The sequence below is a fragment of the Dendropsophus ebraccatus genome, chromosome 2 (genome assembly GCF_027789765.1).
Source record: "Dendropsophus ebraccatus isolate aDenEbr1 chromosome 2, aDenEbr1.pat, whole genome shotgun sequence".
Classification (NCBI taxonomy): Eukaryota; Metazoa; Chordata; class Amphibia; order Anura; family Hylidae; genus Dendropsophus; species Dendropsophus ebraccatus.
The window spans coordinates 104,828,821-104,847,940 of record NC_091455.1 but is presented as its reverse complement, the minus strand read 5'-3'; the positions used below and the strand labels follow the sequence as shown (position 1 = coordinate 104,847,940).

General features: G+C 38.8%; 1 protein-coding gene across 1 annotated transcript in view; it reads left to right on the top strand.

Moving 5' to 3' along the window:
* Nucleotides 1-19,120, top strand: part of CDH20 (cadherin 20) — a 171,460-nt gene that overhangs the window by 129,647 nt on the left and 22,693 nt on the right. The window contains exons 3-6 of the mRNA XM_069960235.1: nucleotides 769-1,063; nucleotides 3,092-3,211; nucleotides 14,610-14,777; nucleotides 16,486-16,673. Of these exons, the coding sequence (XP_069816336.1) occupies nucleotides 769-1,063; nucleotides 3,092-3,211; nucleotides 14,610-14,777; nucleotides 16,486-16,673 (771 nt within the window). The remainder of the gene's footprint in view (nucleotides 1-768; nucleotides 1,064-3,091; nucleotides 3,212-14,609; nucleotides 14,778-16,485; nucleotides 16,674-19,120) is intronic.

The following is a 19,120-nucleotide window of genomic DNA, read 5'->3' as shown; positions in this document are numbered from 1 at the left end:
GTGCCCAGTGCGCAGAAGGGAGCTATTAGCAGGTTAAATTCTCTTTAGGGTTCGGTTTGGACGAACACAAATTTCAAAGTTTGGCAAACCTGCCAAATTGAACTTTTTAAAAGATTGCTCATCTGTACTCAACAGCAACACAAATTATTATGAAAATACGGTATAATTTATGCCTCAAAATGTCAACTGTCCAAAAGTAAGGCTGAAAACAAATGTTGTGTGAACTTAGCCTATAACAAACATAATACAGGTACAGTTCTAATCACTATAATACCGCCAGGTCTCATCATTAATACAATGAATGAGGAGCTAGTGCTCAACTGGCTGACAACCCATAAATAAGACCTAGGGCCTTATTCGCAAGACCTTTACTCCTGCTGTCCATCCAGAACACACAGCTGTAATATGGACCCAGAATTATGCCTGTATTACACTCCGCTGAAAGTGGGCGGAATTACCTAGGCTGGAATTACCTAGGCTTTATAGTCGTAAGGACCAGTTTCTTCTGCCTTATGGTGATACTCAGAATGGGCACTACTTACTACTGTTTTGTTAATGTCTACTATAACTTCATAGTATATCTTTTATGTCTATCATAAAGCGTGCAGAAACTACTTACTGTATGTCACTAATAATTGTACATCTGTATGTTACAAATTGCAACAGTGGCTGAATGTTGCATAAACACTGTCATTGGGAAGGCTTTATAGCAATAGGCGAAATACACATTTTAACTACATTTTTTTTAACTTGTTTTCTTACTTCTAGCTTCATTCAGATATGGACGAAGGAGATGGCTTAATAAAATACATTCTTACTGGTGATGGGGCAGGAACCATGTTCACAATTGATGATACAACAGGTGATATCCATGCTATACAAAGACTGGATAGAGAAGAACGAGCTCAGTATACCCTTAGGGCCCAGGCTCTAGATAGAAGGACTAGCAGACCCATGGAACCTGAGTCGGAGTTTATCATTAAAATCCAAGACATAAATGACAATGAGCCCAAGTTCCTTGATGGACCCTACACAGCTTCTGTACCGGAGATGTCACCAGTTGGTAAGCATTTGTGAAAAAACCTTAAGAAATAGCCTATGTGGTGCTATAGCAATTTAAATTTCCAATTCCTTTCCTTTTATATGTTTTCTTACAGTTTGCCTTAGAATTCTGTAATTAAAGACTATACACCTCAGTATGAGATATTAACAGGCATAGCCAAATGTAGATGTTAGACATACATCAGCTATATCACATAAAGTAAATGTGCACAGAGGTGGTTTGCAAGGCTAAAACACATCTATTTCATAGGAGAGTACAATAATCACACTGCAGACAGCTGCATAATGGTACTTTGTGGTAATTACTATTGCAATGGTAATACATCTGACAGCACAAGGGATTAGACCACCATGGCTTTCTTTGTCTTCCAGCAGGTTAACTTGATGCATATCATTATCTTCATATGGCAGCATTTACTCTGCAGCATACATTTCTCTTTACCAATATCAAAAGATTTCTTTCCCCTGATTAATAGACTGCAATACAAAAGGTTTTAGTTTACAATGAACATGAGGAAACTTGTAAATAATACAATTCCATCAATAATAACCACATTTTTCTGTTTTAGATCAATCTACTGTTTCTACTGCTTATATATGTACATTATATTAGTGATTTTGAGCTTCGCAACAGCAGGATACAGACCCCTGTGAGTCAGTAGTTACAAGGTTGCCAAGTGCATTATACAGCATAGGAAAGGGGTACCTTGGGATTGTGAGTCAAACTACAGCCATACAGAACATGTGCACATCCACTTTTAATTGCATTGTAAACTTGGCTGTTACCTTTTACACATAGAGGACATATTACTTATAAGATCTAATAGGTTCTTTGAGATTAAACGCAAAGAAAATAGACCCTAGAGTCAAGGAAGCACTGTTAGATTATTATATATTTTTACTCATCTAATGCATACTAACCAACACTAGTCCTACAGGGCTATCTGTTTCATCCTAGCTCTGCTGCATCCATACAGCTCATTACAGTATCTGTACAGTATCTGTAGAGAACTTGTGTAAAAGTATTCATGCATCATACAGGAAGTTCAGCCCTGTTGAAAGCAAAGACATTCAGCTGACCAATATATAAGGAAAAGTCACCTACATAGCTGTCCTCCCCCCCATATTTTGAACACATGAACGTTTTGAACACATGACCCAAATGTTCCTATGTATAGGAGATAGGGTAAGTGGCAATAATTAAAGGTATATGGGCACCTTCAGATAAGTCTTGCTGTAAACCTCATTGAATGTGGACCCAGATCTGTCTTAGTCCACTCAGTAATCTCTGCAAATTCCAGCAGTAATACTGTATATCGTTTTGGGATGTTAACTAAAGAGTAATAACTTTCTATATATTGTTAATCCTCTGGCAAGAAAGCTTTGGGAACTGGAACACCAGCAACCTAAGCATACTGGTAATAGGGGGTGAAACAGCTGATCAGTGGTCATTCCTTATATATGTAAATGTGGTTTTCATGAATGTTGGATAGGTGAATTAATGATAAGGAAGCACTTTTCTGTGCCACACATCGGTAGTCCTGGTCTGTATGTAATAATTCTACCAATGTTAACAATAATTCTTTCATGAATATATCTGAGTGATGTTAAATGTGAAAGAAGCATTTCATATAATACAGATTATTTATATGCATAACACATACCGGAACAGATAGCAATGAAATTAAAGACTTTCTTAGTACAGAGAACAGGTGGTTAAAGCAGTCATCATGTGGACTGTGAATGGTAAATCCAATATGTAAGAGGACAGAGAAGCATTAATAGCTTCTGTAGCTTATCTCTGAAAATGGTTTCTTCATTATATTGTTGGGATATATTAGTGGAATTGAGGATGTGTCTGGCAATTAATCTTTCCCTGACAAGTAGTTAAACCGTTACTGTTGCTGTCATTATGTAAAGTTAGCAAGTTTGTTTTTTTTTTTTTTTTTTTTCAAATTTGTATTGAAGAGGCTAAATGAGATTTTCAGCTCTTAATTTAAAAAAGGTCAATGTTTTCCATTTTTGTCAGGTACCTCTATTATCCAGGTGTCAGCAACTGATGCAGATGATCCTACTTATGGAAGCAGTGCAAGGGTTGTGTACAGTATTTTGCAAGGACAGCCATATTTTTCTGTGGACTCTAAAACAGGTAATTACTGAGGATTCTTTACTTGCATGGCGACACTGAAAGCTTCTTGCTGCTTCTTATAACAGGTTTTGATCTGTTTTTATTGATTTAAAAAGTCATGCTTAAATCCCCATTAGTCACATGATGGTTTCATATCTATCTCATGCATATATATAAGGATATATAACTAACTGGATGAGATAGGTAGATATACACAGATATAGCTTTTGCGGCAGATTCATATATACGCATCTGTTTGCCGGATCTGTGACATTGGCACACATCAAGCATAATCTGTATTATTTTCACATATGCAAATCTGTGCAATAGCTTCCTGCTTCACCTACAGGCCTTCCCATATTGACATCATAGTGCCAATGTCTTCACTCAGTACAGTGGTGTTCAATCCCTGATGCCTGTTTCCTGTACTGCGCATGTCTGGCTGATTGATGACGTCAGTGCTGTAACGAAGACATGGGCTGACCTCGGTGAGGCACCAAGCTACTGCACTGGAATCACGCTCAGAGACACGTAATTACAGCAAAGCAACTCCTGAGGCCTATGACTAGTTAGGTATGGAAGACTACACCAGGAAAACTGCATATGTGCAGAAAAAAATAAAAGTAGGTTTTTGCCCAAAAGCTGACCCTGTTATACTGAGGAAATAGATATTAGGAGAGAATGGATGAAGGTTTATTAGGAAGGATTTTTTTTATTTATATGCAAAAATATGGGGATTGGTTCACTTTAAATCATCACTAACACATATCATATGGTTCATGATTGTTATATTTAAACCAATGACCAAACAGAAATTTTAGTGCCAAATAGACACTTCAGCTTATTGTTCCCTAATCAAGAGTAATTGGCTGAAAATCTATACATCCTAATAAGTATCACCTTTTCCCCAGTTCCAATTTGCCCTGAGTTTTTAGGTGGAAGTTTATTTACATGGATCCCTTTGGGGGAAGGTATCAGAAAAGTTGTAAGGTTACTCAGTCAAAACTTTTTGAAATGTGATCCACTCATGACAGTCAGCATAGTTGCATCACATACAGTATGTGAAGGACTTGGCACTATATTCTTCAAGGACATGTCCTTAAATAACTCTGCTAGACCCTATTCTTTACTTGTCATAAAGAGAAATAAAAACTGTAAAAAAAAAACTGAAAGTGTTAAGGATGTGATATTTTGTATATTTAGTGCAGCCATTATAATATAGCGCTGACCTTCTAAACAAGTGGAGATATTTACATTCCTTACAGCTTACGTTAGTAACACTAGTGCTACATAACTAACTCCTTTTGTACCTCAGCCAATGAAGTACTGACATGAGCCTTAGTTGAAGAACACCCCCCCCCCCCCCAGGGTATATATACTGGCTGCCATCTTTAAATAAAGGAGATCCACCTTAACCATCAATGTGTCAGGGTGTTTGATTCTCAGTGCGCCCTATAAACCTATAACTTGTAATTTGGAGCAGACAGTCAATTTGACAGCACTCTTTATGTGCATCCATAACAAAAGAAATAAAAATAAAAATAAGGGAAGCACTCCCTAGTGTAGAAACTCCAAATCCAGAACATGTACATATCATGCATACTGTAAGCCAAATGCACACTAACCTTTCAGTATTGCTCTCCACATAGGTACAACACCATGTAATGCTTTTTTTAAAGATTTGTACCTTTTTTCCAAGTGGCATACAGCTGCTTCAAGATATGGTCTTCTAGTCCCCCTTCTAGTCCAGTGCAAAACAATGCATAAAATAAAAAATAAAAAGTACTCAATTTCCCCTCACAAGTCCACAAGTTGCGATGCTTGTACATAATAGAACCCTTTATTTGATCATGTATCTGCACCTATATATTATATGAGCAGTATGTGTACAGAGTAAAATAATATAGCATTACAGCAGGATGTAGCCCTCTTTCCGCAGCCAGTTGGTTTGAGTATAATACCTCTTATGCTTCTCCACACAAAAATCTGCACATAAACAATAGCTGCATTTGTGATGGAGACTTACCTTTTGTAGCTTTATACTTTCTCCTGAGCACATCTTCCCCATATGTAGTCTTTGATCTTTTACCAGGTTTGTTATGTATCAGATATTCTTACATCTCTACAGGCTATTGTTATGCCCCTTTTGTTTCTTTAAGTGTGCTGTTCCTCAGATTATGATTTCATTCTAACCTATTATCATGATTATCTTGTCTAGTAAATGTTCTGGTTCACTACACAAAACACCACAATAGAATGCACAGGCCACTCAATACCTCTTCTCCTATTATCGTTAAAGACTTCCATATCATTTACTCGGTTCTTCACTATTGTTTTTCCCTCCTTCTCTCCGCTAATTACTTTCTTGGCAATGCATCCTACTGGCAGTACTGTCCCTATAATTATTGAAGTCCCATTTCCCTCTGCAATAGGCTTCCAAGTCACCGTTTTGATCCTATAAATAATCTGTCTCATAGTCATTAGCTTAGAAATGACATATGCTCATCAATTTCCAGGGCACACCTCTGTAAAGCCTCATGGAGGCTCTTATAGTCAACCATTGAAACAATATTATTACATTTAAGGCCATGTTCACACAATGTAAGTTTTGAATTAATCATGGCCGCTGTTGCCGATTTGCAACAACGGCTGTGATTAATACAGAACTTACGTGCACTGCAGGCTGAGGGAATCCCGGACGGAGTGTATACACAAAGTATAGGATTCGATGGCGCAGATTTGCTTTGCTTTAAAGTGACACTGTCACCTCCTTTTTGCATTCTGACATCTCTACACAGGTGTAAAGGGTAAATTTAGCGGTTTTCATACCTTATTTTATATCATACGTCATGGTGCTTGTTCAAGTAAAAAGTGATCTTTATCAACTGCAGATTGTGTTAAGTGGGCGGGGCATTAGCGCCACTTAGCCCCGCCCACAAAGCAACAGTTGGCCCCGCCCACTCACCGACCATTGAAACAGGCTGGCCGATGGGTGTCGCGGGGCGGGGCCAACTGTGACATTGTGGGCGGGGTTAAGTTGCTCTAATGCCACGAGGTCACGCCCACTTAATACAATCTGCAGTTGACAAAAGAGGACTTTTTACGTGAACAAACACCATGACGTATGATATGAAATAAGGTATGAAAAACGCTAAATTTACCCTTTACACCTGTGTAGAGATGTCAGAATACACAAAAAGGGTGACAGTGTCACTTTAAGGCTGGGTTCACACTACGTATATTTCAGTCAGTATTGTGGTCCTCATATTGCAACCAAAACGAGGAGTGGATTAAAAACACAGAAAGGCTCTGTTCACACAATGGTGAAATTGAGTGGATGGCCGCCATATAACAGTAAATAACGGCCATTATTTCAATCTAACAGCCATTGTTTTAAAATACCAGCAAATATTTGCCATTAAATGGCGGCCATCCACTCAATTTCACCAGTGTGTGAACAGAGCCTTTCTGTGTTTTTAATCCACTCCTCGTTTTGGTTGCAATATGAGGACCACAATACTGACTGAAATATATGTAGTGTGAACCCAGCCTTAATCTGCAACTTCAAATCTGCGCCATCAAATGTACTGCAGATCTGCTGCGGATCCTGTACGTGTGAACGCACCCTCAGGGTGCGTTCACACGTACAGGATCTGCAGAAGATTTGATGGTGCAGATTTCAAGTTGCGGATTCAAAGCAAAGCAAATCTGGGCCATCAAATTTGCTGCAGATCTGCTTTGGATACTGTATGTGTGAATGCACCCTTAGGCTATGTTCACACAACGTAAGTTCCGTACTAATTAAGGCCGTTGCAACAACGGCTGTGATTACTACGGAACTTATGTTGTGTTGAGGGCAGAGGGAATCCCGGCCCGGACACATAGTATACACTTTGGCTGAAATCCCTACCGGAGCCGCAAGAAACTGACATGTCAGTTTTCTGTGGCCCCTATTCACTGAATAGTGGCCGCAAAACACCCTGTAAGTGCACACAAATGAGCGTGCGGCTCCAGCCGCACGCTCTTTTGTGAGCAGCAGGGAATTCAAATTCCCCGCATCCAAATTTAGCGGCGGTAAAGATCATCTGCAGTAGCGGCTGGGATGATCTTTTCTGAGACTGGCCGGGTCACGGAACGGCCGGTTTCAAACAATGTGTGAACATAGCCTTGAAGTGAATCTGTCAACTGCAATTACATTCTAAACTGCTGACATTATTAGGAGACGCGTGGTACCTTTCATATATCTGTCTGTGCTTTCATTACGTAGATAAATTATCTTATTCTTTGGTGCAAAGCATCAGGGAGGCTTACCCAGGTTTCTGAAGCTCTGAGGGCTGTAAGGCCTAGCTCCCTCTTACTTCCCTGACCTTGCGTGATTGTTAAGACGCCTTCCAGAGCTGAGGCCGTTTTCCAAATCCCTCTCCGGTGCTGTGCATACCTATTGTGTGTGAGTGCAAGATTTAGAAACAGGACTGTCAATCAAGTAAGGACAGGGATGGGAGGGGAAATGATGACAGGAATTATGCCATTGGAAGAAACCATTTTGAGGGAATTTGGGCATTTTCCGGCTTCAGGTGTTTTTTTGCAGGAAAACAATAGTTGTTTTGAATTTTCATAGGAGAGAGACTATGATGTCACTGAGGCTATTCAGGCTATAACTCCTGGCATTCCAGAGAGTCAGCTGACTGAAGGGGCCGCATTGTTCCTCTTGCTGCATTCTCATTGTTTACCAGGCTCAGCTCTATACATTTTATAGCAGCCTCTTGGTACTGAAGCTCAATATAAAGCTATTTAGGCTTAAAGGGGTTATCCAGCGCTACAAAAACATGGCCACTTTCCCCCTACTGTTGTCTCCAGTTTGGGTGGGGTTTTGAAACTCAGTTCCATTGAAGTAAATGGAGCTTAATTGCAAACCGCACCTGAACTGGAGACAACAGTAGGGGGAAAAGTGGCCATGTTTTTGTAGCGCTGGATAACCCCTTTAACCTCCAAAGTGCGTCAACCATGCTTCATTTCACATTTGCAACGTTTTAGTTATAGACCTTCCTCAGGCCACAAAGAATTGACAGTTTAATATCCCAAAATGCTTAAATTATTAATTATTAAATTATTATGTATTTCATATACATTTCATCTAATAAAGTAATTGGGGTATTAAAGGAGTACTCCAGGCAAAAAAAAAAAAAACATATTCGTTATGGTTTCTGTGTGGTGCTTTGTTTCAGAGAAGAATGGATTGTTCTTTCGAATCCTATTGCAATGTGTATCATATACTGCTATAATTTACCCCTGCTTTTATTATTTCCTAATCTCCTTATCTTACCAGCATGTAAACTGCTTGACACTGGATCCACGGATAGAAATGCTTCTATTGTTCACTTATAAACCAAGGATTATCTCTTGGCGTTGATATGACACCTTTTTCAGAAAATCTGCTTACTTTGACAAGCACGTTTTCAAGATCAACCTAATATAAATGGAACCTCAGTCATGTCATTTAGCCTACATTGAGAATGCATTCATATTTCATACACATAAATTGTTTGATTTTGACTCCTGATTTTCACAAATCTCGGGAGATGTCACCCTGCTGTAAAACACTTGGCATTGATATTGGAGCAGCACCCCTCTCTATAGTTTCCCAGTGATATAGGAACATGTGGGAAGGCTGGATGTGTGATATTTCGAATAACACATATTTGTGCTCTGCACTTATTCTTTAAGTAAATGCACTGAAAAGCCTTTCTAAGCAGGGACCTCTCTTCTGTATCATTATGTATCACTCATGGTTTGTGTATTTATGGAGCATGAACAACATCTGTTCTCAGGTACCATGGAAACAATGCTTCCTTTCCAGCTCATTATTGTGATGAAACTAAAAGCCTGCTTAATTAAACAGCCCGGCCAATCGGGCTTACATGATTTCAATCATTTTTAGAACATGACTAACTTATTGCTTAGGTACATCATTGAGTGTTTACTGACCCCTCTGTAAAGCCTTATTTATTTTCTACCACAGACATAGGATGATTGCTGGTTGAAAGATTTTTGGCCAGCAATTAACACCATCAAGTCTTACATTAGCATGCATGGTGGACCTGGGCAAATGTGCGCATTCATCTTTCTGAAGGTAGAAAAGGACAGGGGGATCGGCTGCCAAACACCTAAGGGGATTGTAATAGAACTAACCTGGAACAATCCAACCTGATTGACTTACTAGGGAAGCATGGCCACCCAAATATATATGCCAATATTCAGAAATATGGGTTCATGCTAAGAAAGCAGCAGAATATTCCCAAACTGTACAAGTATCTATGGCTGCCTTGTTTCTGGTTGTGGAACATCTTGGTCAGAAGAGCATTTTACCTAAGCAGCGTAAATCTAATTTATACAAACCAACATGTGCACATCTATATAATTCTAGGATTAACCTACAGGTCAAGCGCTGCGGAATCTGTTGGCGCTATACAAATAAATATTATTATTATTATTATTATTATTATTATGACTGTTTTGTTAATTTCTTATAAAAGTGTAGAATTTTTGTAAATGTAAACAATGTTTCTTGGTATCCAGGGAAGACATGAATGAAGGAAGGGCAGACTGGCAGACTTTATCTTACCCATGTGCCTACCTTTAGCTGTTCTTGAACTTAAATAAAGGGGTATTCTCCTCAAGTAAAACACACGCTAAATCAGTCACGTCAAACTCTGGCCCGCGGGCCAAATCTGTGCCGTTATTTTTGGCCCTCTGAGCTTTTTCATTGCTGTATTAAATCTGGCCCCCTGACATTGCAGCAAATTATAATATGGGTGGTCCGGACAGCCGTTCAGACTGGCTACTATATAAGAGACTATTTGGAGGGCAGGGTACTATATAAGACACTATTCGGAGGGCTGCCTTCTACATAAGAGACTATTGGGGAGCTGGCTGTTATAAAACTATGGGGGAGGGCTGGCTACTATATAGGAGACTATTTTAGTGACTGGCTTCTATATAAGAGACTTTTGGGAGGACTGGCTACTATATAAGAAACTATTTTAGGGACTGGCTTCTATATAAGAGACTATTTGGAGGGCTGGCTACTATATAAGACACTATTGGGGAGGGCTGGCTTCTACAAAAGAAACTGTTAGGGAGATTTGGCTACTATTGGAGAGAGCTGGCTATTATATAAAACTATGGAGGAGGGGTGGTATTGTATAAGAGACCATTTTAGGGACTGTCTTCTATTTAAGAGACTATTGGGGAAGGCTGGCTACTATATTGGGGACTATTGGAAGGGCTGGCTACTATGTGGAGCTCTAATAGTAGGCCTGGCTAGTATGAAGGGCACTGGGGGGGGGGGCTACTACATGGGGCACAATTATAGGATTTCCTACTGCTTAAGGGATATAATGGGTAACTACCATGTAGGTAAAATTACTTTAGGAAAGGCAGTGTCAGGAACGTTGCACGCTGCTCTGACAGTACCAGATACGCTGTACACACTCTTTATTGTATATTAAGGTTGGCCCGCGACTTTCTCCAATTTTTTTATTTTGGCCCACTGTGTATTTGAATTTGACACCCCTGCGCTTAATCATTCCCACCCCTGGAAACTAACAATTAGATCCATACTTGTTTTTACCTTTTTCTGTCTCCTTCCCCCAGTTCTGAGCCTGCTGCTTTCTACTGAAGACACACAAAAACTGTGTGTGAGCTTTTCCCTCTTGCCCTCCTCAGATTAACCTTCCCAGCATCACATAGTACAAAAACAGCTCCAATGTAAACATGAGCGGTCTTGAGAGGAGGGGGAGGAGAAGATTTGCAAAATCATGCTTTCTATTTTCAAAACTAGTTATCTTTTGACATACTTTTTGTTACATGTTCAGCCATGAGGAAAAGTAATGAAGGACATATCTGTATATACTGTCTCTTCACCTTTATACAGTGGTTTTGCTGTGTATATAAACTTAACAGTTTGTGTTATCTGCATTGCAAAGTATGACTTTGTACATACATTCATACATGTACTGTGTCTTATCATTTGCTGCCTCTTTTCAAACTTTTTTTTTTTTATCAAAAACTCTAAATACTCTGCATAGACATACTGTATACTAGATATAAAAGATAACATACTGGCTAACTGCAGCTGCCACTAGCAAAAGCCTAAGAGCTGTAACAATATACAGTACCATAATATGTGTTAGTATAAAAATGCATCTTTTTCCCTTTATCAGGCCCCATCCTACTGCCCCCCACCTCCTATACTCATCATTTACGCTAATGAAAACTGACAGAATTTGTCTTCAGATGGATCAGCTCAATAAAGTCTCATATTATAAGTGTGCAGAGAAATCTATAGAGTGACTGGAGAATGGGGGAGGATAAGGGAGTGTTTGTAGAAAGACAGAGAAACAGAGAGGTACAGAGATATAATTGCAGCTTGCAGTGAGAGTTACATCTTAACCCAGTGTTTGATACACAGCTTGCACTGCTCATTACTGATCCATAATGTTCCCCATACCGCAGCAGTTTCTCAGTTCCTGCTATATAGTGGAGCAGATAAAGAGGTGCAGCATCCAGTCCTATCTGTGTGTTCAGTGTATGGGGGACATTGTAGGAGTAATGGTGTGTTCCCACTGACAGATTTTTGGTTGCAATTGGTGAAAACAAACCCAGGAATGGATCTGAAAAGAGGAAAAATCTTAGTCTTTCCTTGTCTGTGGCCTTATCTGTGTTTTTAGTCAGTTCCTTGCTGTGGCTTCAAGAATTGCCATGGAAAATCTGTGTAAACATAACCTAAGCCGAAACCTAGTCTAAACCATATGAGCTTCATTTTTGAACGGGACAATTATCAAAACAAATTAATTTTTATGTAATTTTGTTACCATTTATGTAAAAGAGAGTTTTGTAAGTGTTTTATTAAATTGCTTTGCCCCCTCTAGCTATTCTATTATGGGGGACTTATATTGTAGGTGTTGACATTTGTCTGTATGTTGATACATCGTGTGCTGCACATATATTTAAGGTAGACAATAATTTAGTTATACCTGCAGAATATGGCTATGTTCCTACAAAGTCTTTTTCTGGCCGTTTAAACACAAATAAGGGTCAATATATTTCAATATTGTTTTAACAACAGCCTCAAATGGCCAGAAGAAGACGTTGTGGGAACATAGCCTATACAGTATGTGTCTACGACAGTACAGTAAGAATCCCTCTAATTCACAGCTGCAGTGTTTCGTACAGCACCTTTCTCTCAACTGCTTGAGAAATGTAGGTGTGAATTAAAGGGAATTTCACTGTGGAAGTGCTGACTTGATATTCTGCTGATATTCTGGACCTAGGATGGAACCCTGGAGGGAGATTGTTTTTCTGTGCTGCTTAGTTTTTTGTTGGGTATTTACACTACTGTCTATATCTGTGTATGTGTGTGTGTGTGTGTGTGTGTGTGTGTGCTGCACACAGGTATTAGCTCTGTTGAACAATATTTACACAGATGAACCTAACAAGTAGTAAATTGTTTTACAGCATTGATATCTGTGTGAAACGACCTTGAAATACTGCACAAATTGTCTTCTTTTATTTATAGAGAGTAATAAAAACTTAAAATAAAAAAAAAAGTTGTAGCCAAACAAACTTCACTATATATCCATATAAATATTTCAAACTGTTCTATATGTATTGCTAGGCAGACATTTTCATTTTGATTACTAATTTCAGGGTTTTTATGAACTTATACTTTTCGGTATCTTTAAAAGCAAACCTTTTTACTATAGTAAGTGTAGAAATTCTGTCCTCCATCTCAGGAGCAGTTACAGTTGGCAGAGGGTGACTAACAGCTCACAGCCTGTAACAAGGCACCTACTAGCATCATTTATCAAACCGGTCTATTATGGGCGAGAATTTTTTTGGCCTCCTTAGGCTCCATTGTTACAGTATAGTTACAGCCTTAGGCTATGTTCACATAACATAAGAGACTGGCCGTTCCGTAACCCCTTCGGGTCATGGAACAGCAGGTCTCTGAAAAGATCATCCCGGACGGTACTGCAGTACCGCCTGGATGATCTTTGGCGCCGCAGTGTTCTGATGCGGGCACATCTGTGTGGCCCGCATCAGAACTCCCCACAGCATGCCCCATTGTGTGCACTGACATGTCAGTTGTTTGCGGCACCCTAGGGATCCTACCCGGAGCGTATACTATGTGTATACTCTCCGGCCGGGATCCCATAGATGGCAAGGTAATGTATATTTTGGTAATAATCACGGCCGTTGTACAACGTCCATGGTTTTACGAAAATATATGTTGTGTAAACATAGCCTTACAGTTATACTCCTGTGGGGATTTACATTATCTACAGACTCTGTATGCCTGCCGTCTATGAAAGTAATACATGATCTATGGAGACGCAATCAGCACTTTGAACAGCTTGTATCAGAAAGTTTAGGAATAGATCAGCTTTGATATATTTGTTTATACAAAACATATCTGAAACTACAGAGCACCTTCATTGACTTTTTCTAATGAATTCACATTTTACTATGCAAAGAGGTTCTGCAAATAATTAAAACAGTAAAGGCAATATTTTCTCTTCTGTCATTTTTAATTATACAATGGCATTTGGGCTTGTACCGTCAATATTTTTCAGACAAATGCATTTCAGCGCTCAGACGTTCTGCTGTTATCGTACTGCAATCTCATTGAAATTCTTCACAGCCCCGGTTGTCAATGCAGAAACTAGATTCATGTTCTTAAACAAAACGAAAGTAGACGTTCCAAAAAATCTTGATCTTTGGGGAAATATCCTATGAAGAGGTCAGACTTATGATAGTCTTTTCAGGGAGCGCAAACACATATCAGTAGCTGTAGTGCAAATCAAGCAACTTAGTCAAGTACTAATTATATGACCAACTTTCATCCACAGTTCTTTCAAGAAGCATTGCTGCCACCTATTGGAAGCTTTAGATATAGCAGGTCATATTATAAGTTATCGTTTAACTACTTTACCTGTTACTTACAGAACATTGCACCAATAAAACAAAAGTATAAAGCATTTGTGGAAATCAAAGTAATATGTGCACAGACTGTCATTACAGAGCTAATAATTATTTTTCAAAATGATGTGAAATTTTCTTATGACTCTATGGTAGCACTTAAGTATACAGCACTTTGAGTTGTTTAATTGGATATAGAGCTGAAATTACATTGATTGGGTAGTTTTAACATCTGGACAATTACCACTGCCGTTCTAAATTACATACTTACTGCCATATGGAAGGATATCGATAGTTTTTCTGCAGGACATTTCTACAATATCACCCATTTCTTCTGTCTTTGCCCATTGGAAAATCACACTTTTTCATTTAAAAGTTAAATTAACTTTCCTGTGCAATATATCGTGTAAGCAAATTTTCCATTATTTTTCTCCTCCAGGCATAATTAGAACAGCTTTAACAAACATGGACCGAGAAGCAAGAGACTATTATGAAGTGATTATCCAGGCCAAAGACATGGGTGGACAGCTGGGGGGATTAGCTGGAACCACCACTGTTAATATCACTCTCAGTGATGTAAATGACAATCCACCCAGATTTCCTCAAAGTAAGTGCATCATTATCATCACCATCGTCAGCTTGTATAGTTTCATTAGTGCAATGCCCTGACATGACTTAACAGAAAGTGAGCTAGTCCATATTTTACTGAACTGACCTTTTCTTAGTAAATATCACGTTGTACAATATAAAGAAAAGTGTATTGTTCATATAACTGTCTTGGGTTCTGTTATAAATGGAAACTCCAACACAATGTAGTGTCCTTCACATAATGTACACTGCCAGCCCCTGTAGTCTTATGGGAAACATTGCAGGAAGTGTTAAGTTCCCCTACAGCACCACCACAGGAGAAATGAAGCAATACACTGTTTTAATTTAAATGATTTTTAGATCCATGTATACATTTTGTTTTAAAAATAAAAATCAGGCTGCCCCATTAAATCAGATACATTTACTTCAAGGGGTATACCCATCTATGACATTACCACAGGGTATGCCATAAGTGTCCCCTAGATGCTGGTCCAACCTCTGGGACTTATACCTATCTACACACCAAGGGCTCCATAGCCTCTTATGCCTTTTTACAGAAACTGGAGGTGGTCAGAAATTGCTGAAGCCAGTGAGTTATACAATTTGTACAGCTACCATTGACTTTAATGGGAGTTTTGAAAATGGTGTATTCCCACAATCAAAACTATTTGCATACTTTCCAGGGTTACATAAACAGTGTAGTTTATGAGCTATGCCGTTTGCGCAACCACTTTTTTAATGGCCACAAAGAGGCCGAAAGGGACTAAGAAGCTTTTGATCTGACAATGACAGCCCATTGTAACTTACAGCAGCTGAGGCTGTTGATTGACATGTACTGTACAGCCTACTACAAATTAATATGGAACAATGACAGTATTATATCTACCTAGGCAATCAAAGTGGGAATATTGGAGCAGATGGAGGGGGGACTGCTCAGCTGATAAGATTTGCATTTCTTGCACAACCATTTTAATTTGCCATTTTATTTCCCTTCTGTCTCTCCTTTTCTCTCTTCTTTTACCCTGCTGTATTTTTGCTGCTTCTCTCTCCTCTCTATCCACCTCTACGCACTCTTTTTTTTCCTTCTATTTACCATGCATTATTTTTCTCATATTTCTGTGTTGCCCTTGCTCTTTTCTCTCTGTAATGTCTTCATCTTCTCCGCATCTTCCTCTTTTCTCTCTAATCTCTTCATGTCCTCTCCCTCTTTTCCGCTCTTGGACTCTCTTATTCTCCCCCCCCCCTCTATCTTTCTTTTTGCTTTCTCTTTAATGTGTCTCCCATCCCACTATTTTCTCTGTACTACCTTCCTCTTTATTTTCTCTTACTCTGATCTCTTCATCTCCCATCTTTCTCCTCTCTTCCTCACTTACTCTTATTTTGCCTTGCCCTTTGTCTTAAATATCTTCTTTCTCTTTGTCCTCCTTTGCTTTTCTTCTTTCTCTCTCCTGTCTCTTACTGTATTGTCTCTCCTATCTTTCTTCCTCTTTTTTTTGACCCTCTTGTTCCTTTATCGTCATGCTTTCTCTCCCTCAAATCTCTATATTTCTCTGTGAATCTTTCTTATCTTCTTACCTTCTTTTATGTTGTCTTTAAACTCTTTTAAACTCTCTCTTTCTCCTACCTTACTTTTTTATCTTCTCTCTCCAATATTGATTCCATTTTCCTCCTCCCTTGTTCTCTTTTTTTTTTTTTTTCTCTATTCTTTTTTCTTTTCCTCCCTTCAGAACACTACCAAATGAATGTTTTGGAATCATCTCCTGTAAACTCCACGGTTGGTAGAGTTCTGGCCATGGACCTAGATGAAGGAGTCAATGCAGAAATGAAATACACCATTATAGATGGAGATGGACCTGATATGTTTGATGTTACGACAGACCCAACATATCAAGTTGGCGTTATCACAGTTAAAAAGGTAATACATACAGAACTGTATAACATGATGTAGAAACAGCGTGAACTCTAATTTATTCAATGTCAACCCTATAAACTATGGAGGATCTGTCCTTCAAGTAATGGATAATGAGAAAGATATTCCTATTTAGGTCAGTACTTTACTAGCAAGTTGTAAGTACAGTCCCACCCAGAGCAATCTGTAATTCATTTAATGATAATGACCCATCGTTCAACCAACTTAGGAGGCTTCTCATCATCAAGCAAGTTTATGCTGACATTCTTAGAGGCTTGACAGTTCTTTGGCAATGACAGCCAAGGAAATAGAGGTCATGAGATAAACTGGAGAAAAAGAGAAGATGAAGCTGAAAGAATATGGAATATTTTAACATAATTGTGAAAGGCAAACAGCTTATTTATTACAGGAGACATCCCTGAATAAACCATGACCCATCGTCTTCATGGCTACTTAACATATTAGCCCAGATTTATCAATCTGTCCGAGACAAAAATCAAAAGTCATTTGCCTACAGCAACCAATCACAGCTTAGTGTCTATTTTACCTGAGCTTGTTAAGATATGATAGCTGAGATGTCATTGGTTTCCAGATTGTCAGATAGATTGATAAATCTAGGCAACTGAATTACTGTATGTATCTGAAAACAGTGTCATTCTCCAAAGTCCACCAGTTTCCCAAATCCCACTCTTAAAGTTCAGAGTAACAGCAGTTCTAAATGTAACAACTGTGTGGACAAGGTATTTCAGTATTCATTAAACTTTCTTTTCAAGGGAACTAATCAGTAAAAAAAAACAAAAAACACATACAAGTAAACGTGCTCATAGATCACCCAGAACACTTCCCTAACATATGATTATATGCTTATTGCAAGCAGACTACTTGCAATAATCCACTAATTTACTTTAATAAAGACCTGTGCTGTATGGTGTCACCGCTGCAATCACGGCCCTCTAGGCATAATTCAAAGCGATGTTATTCCCAGTACGTCATTAAGGCCTTCCCTAGCATCGGAGCTCCAAAATCTTCATCTGGACGGACATGTGCAGTAGCGCGGCATCGTATCCATGCTGTACATCCACGCTGTTGATCTATCAGCACATTTACTTATCACTGTATAAATGAAAAGTTTAGCAAGGTTATATTGTTATATGTTTTACATGACTTACGTGTATAGTCCTTCTGGAAGGCTTGAGCCACAGATTTTGAAGGATATACCTCACAGAGCATTGCCTAGACAGGGCAAAACTGTGTATACTACTCATCTGAGAACATAACTATGTACTGGTTTAGAGTATCAGCATACAAACTAGAGTCACTAACAGAAAACTAATACCTTCAAAAGGGTCGGAAATGAAAAGACATTGACCCAGACTTATCAAGGTGCTTTAAACGTTGACACTCAAAGTGGCTCACTTGTTGTTTAGACCCCCTCCCAATTATAATTATACCCTAATTTCACCTGGATATGCGTAACAAGTACAAAAGCTTAAAGAGTCACTGTTGTTAATTTTTTTTTTTTTTTTTTTGCAGAAATCAATAGTCCAGGCGATTTTAAGAAACTTTGTAATTGGGTTTATTAGGCAAATATGCCATCATCTGCATTCAAAAAGACTTTTCCCAGGTCATCCACTGCTCAGAATCAGGAAATCTTAATCAGACTAATCCTGTCTGTGCTATGGAGAGGGGAGGGGGGAGGAGAGACAGAGAAGAAATGTCAGCAGCAGAGAGCAGAGAACAAAGCGTTACACCCCAGGAGAGCTATTCAGAGTGCTATTCAGAGGTCAGATAGGTCAGTGGTGACATCAGAGGAGAGAGACGGGTAATGTAGCTTTTAATTAACTCTTTGTTGTCCTGTTTTGGTTTCTCTTTTCCCTCTCTCCATAGCAGAACGATGAAGACAGGGGGAGAGCTTCAAACTGCTTTTTCATGATAAAAATTCATTTTTCCGCTAATAAACCCAATTACAAAGTTTCTTAGAATCGCCTGGACTATTAATTTCTGCAAAAAAAAATTCACAACAGTGACTCTATAAGGTCTTCTGCAGTTAACCCTTACATAACATAGATGTCTCTTACCATACATTTTATACAACAAATTAAGACTAGATAACATTAAAGCAAAATATTGATTAAAAAACAAGATATTGATATTGATTAAAAAACAAGATAAAATAACATATAACTAGAGATGAGCAAACCTCGAGTATGCTCGAGTCGATCCGAACTTTTGGCATTTGATTAGCGGTGGCTGCTGAAGTTGGATAAAGCCCTAAGGCTATGTGGAAAACATGGATATAGTCATTGGCTGTATTCATGTTTTCCAGGCTACCTAAGAGCTTTATCCAAGTTCAGCAGCCCCAGCTAATCAAATACCGAACCTTCGGGTTCGGATCGACTCAAACCCAAACCCGGTTCGCTCATCTCTACATATAACATATATAGATAACATAT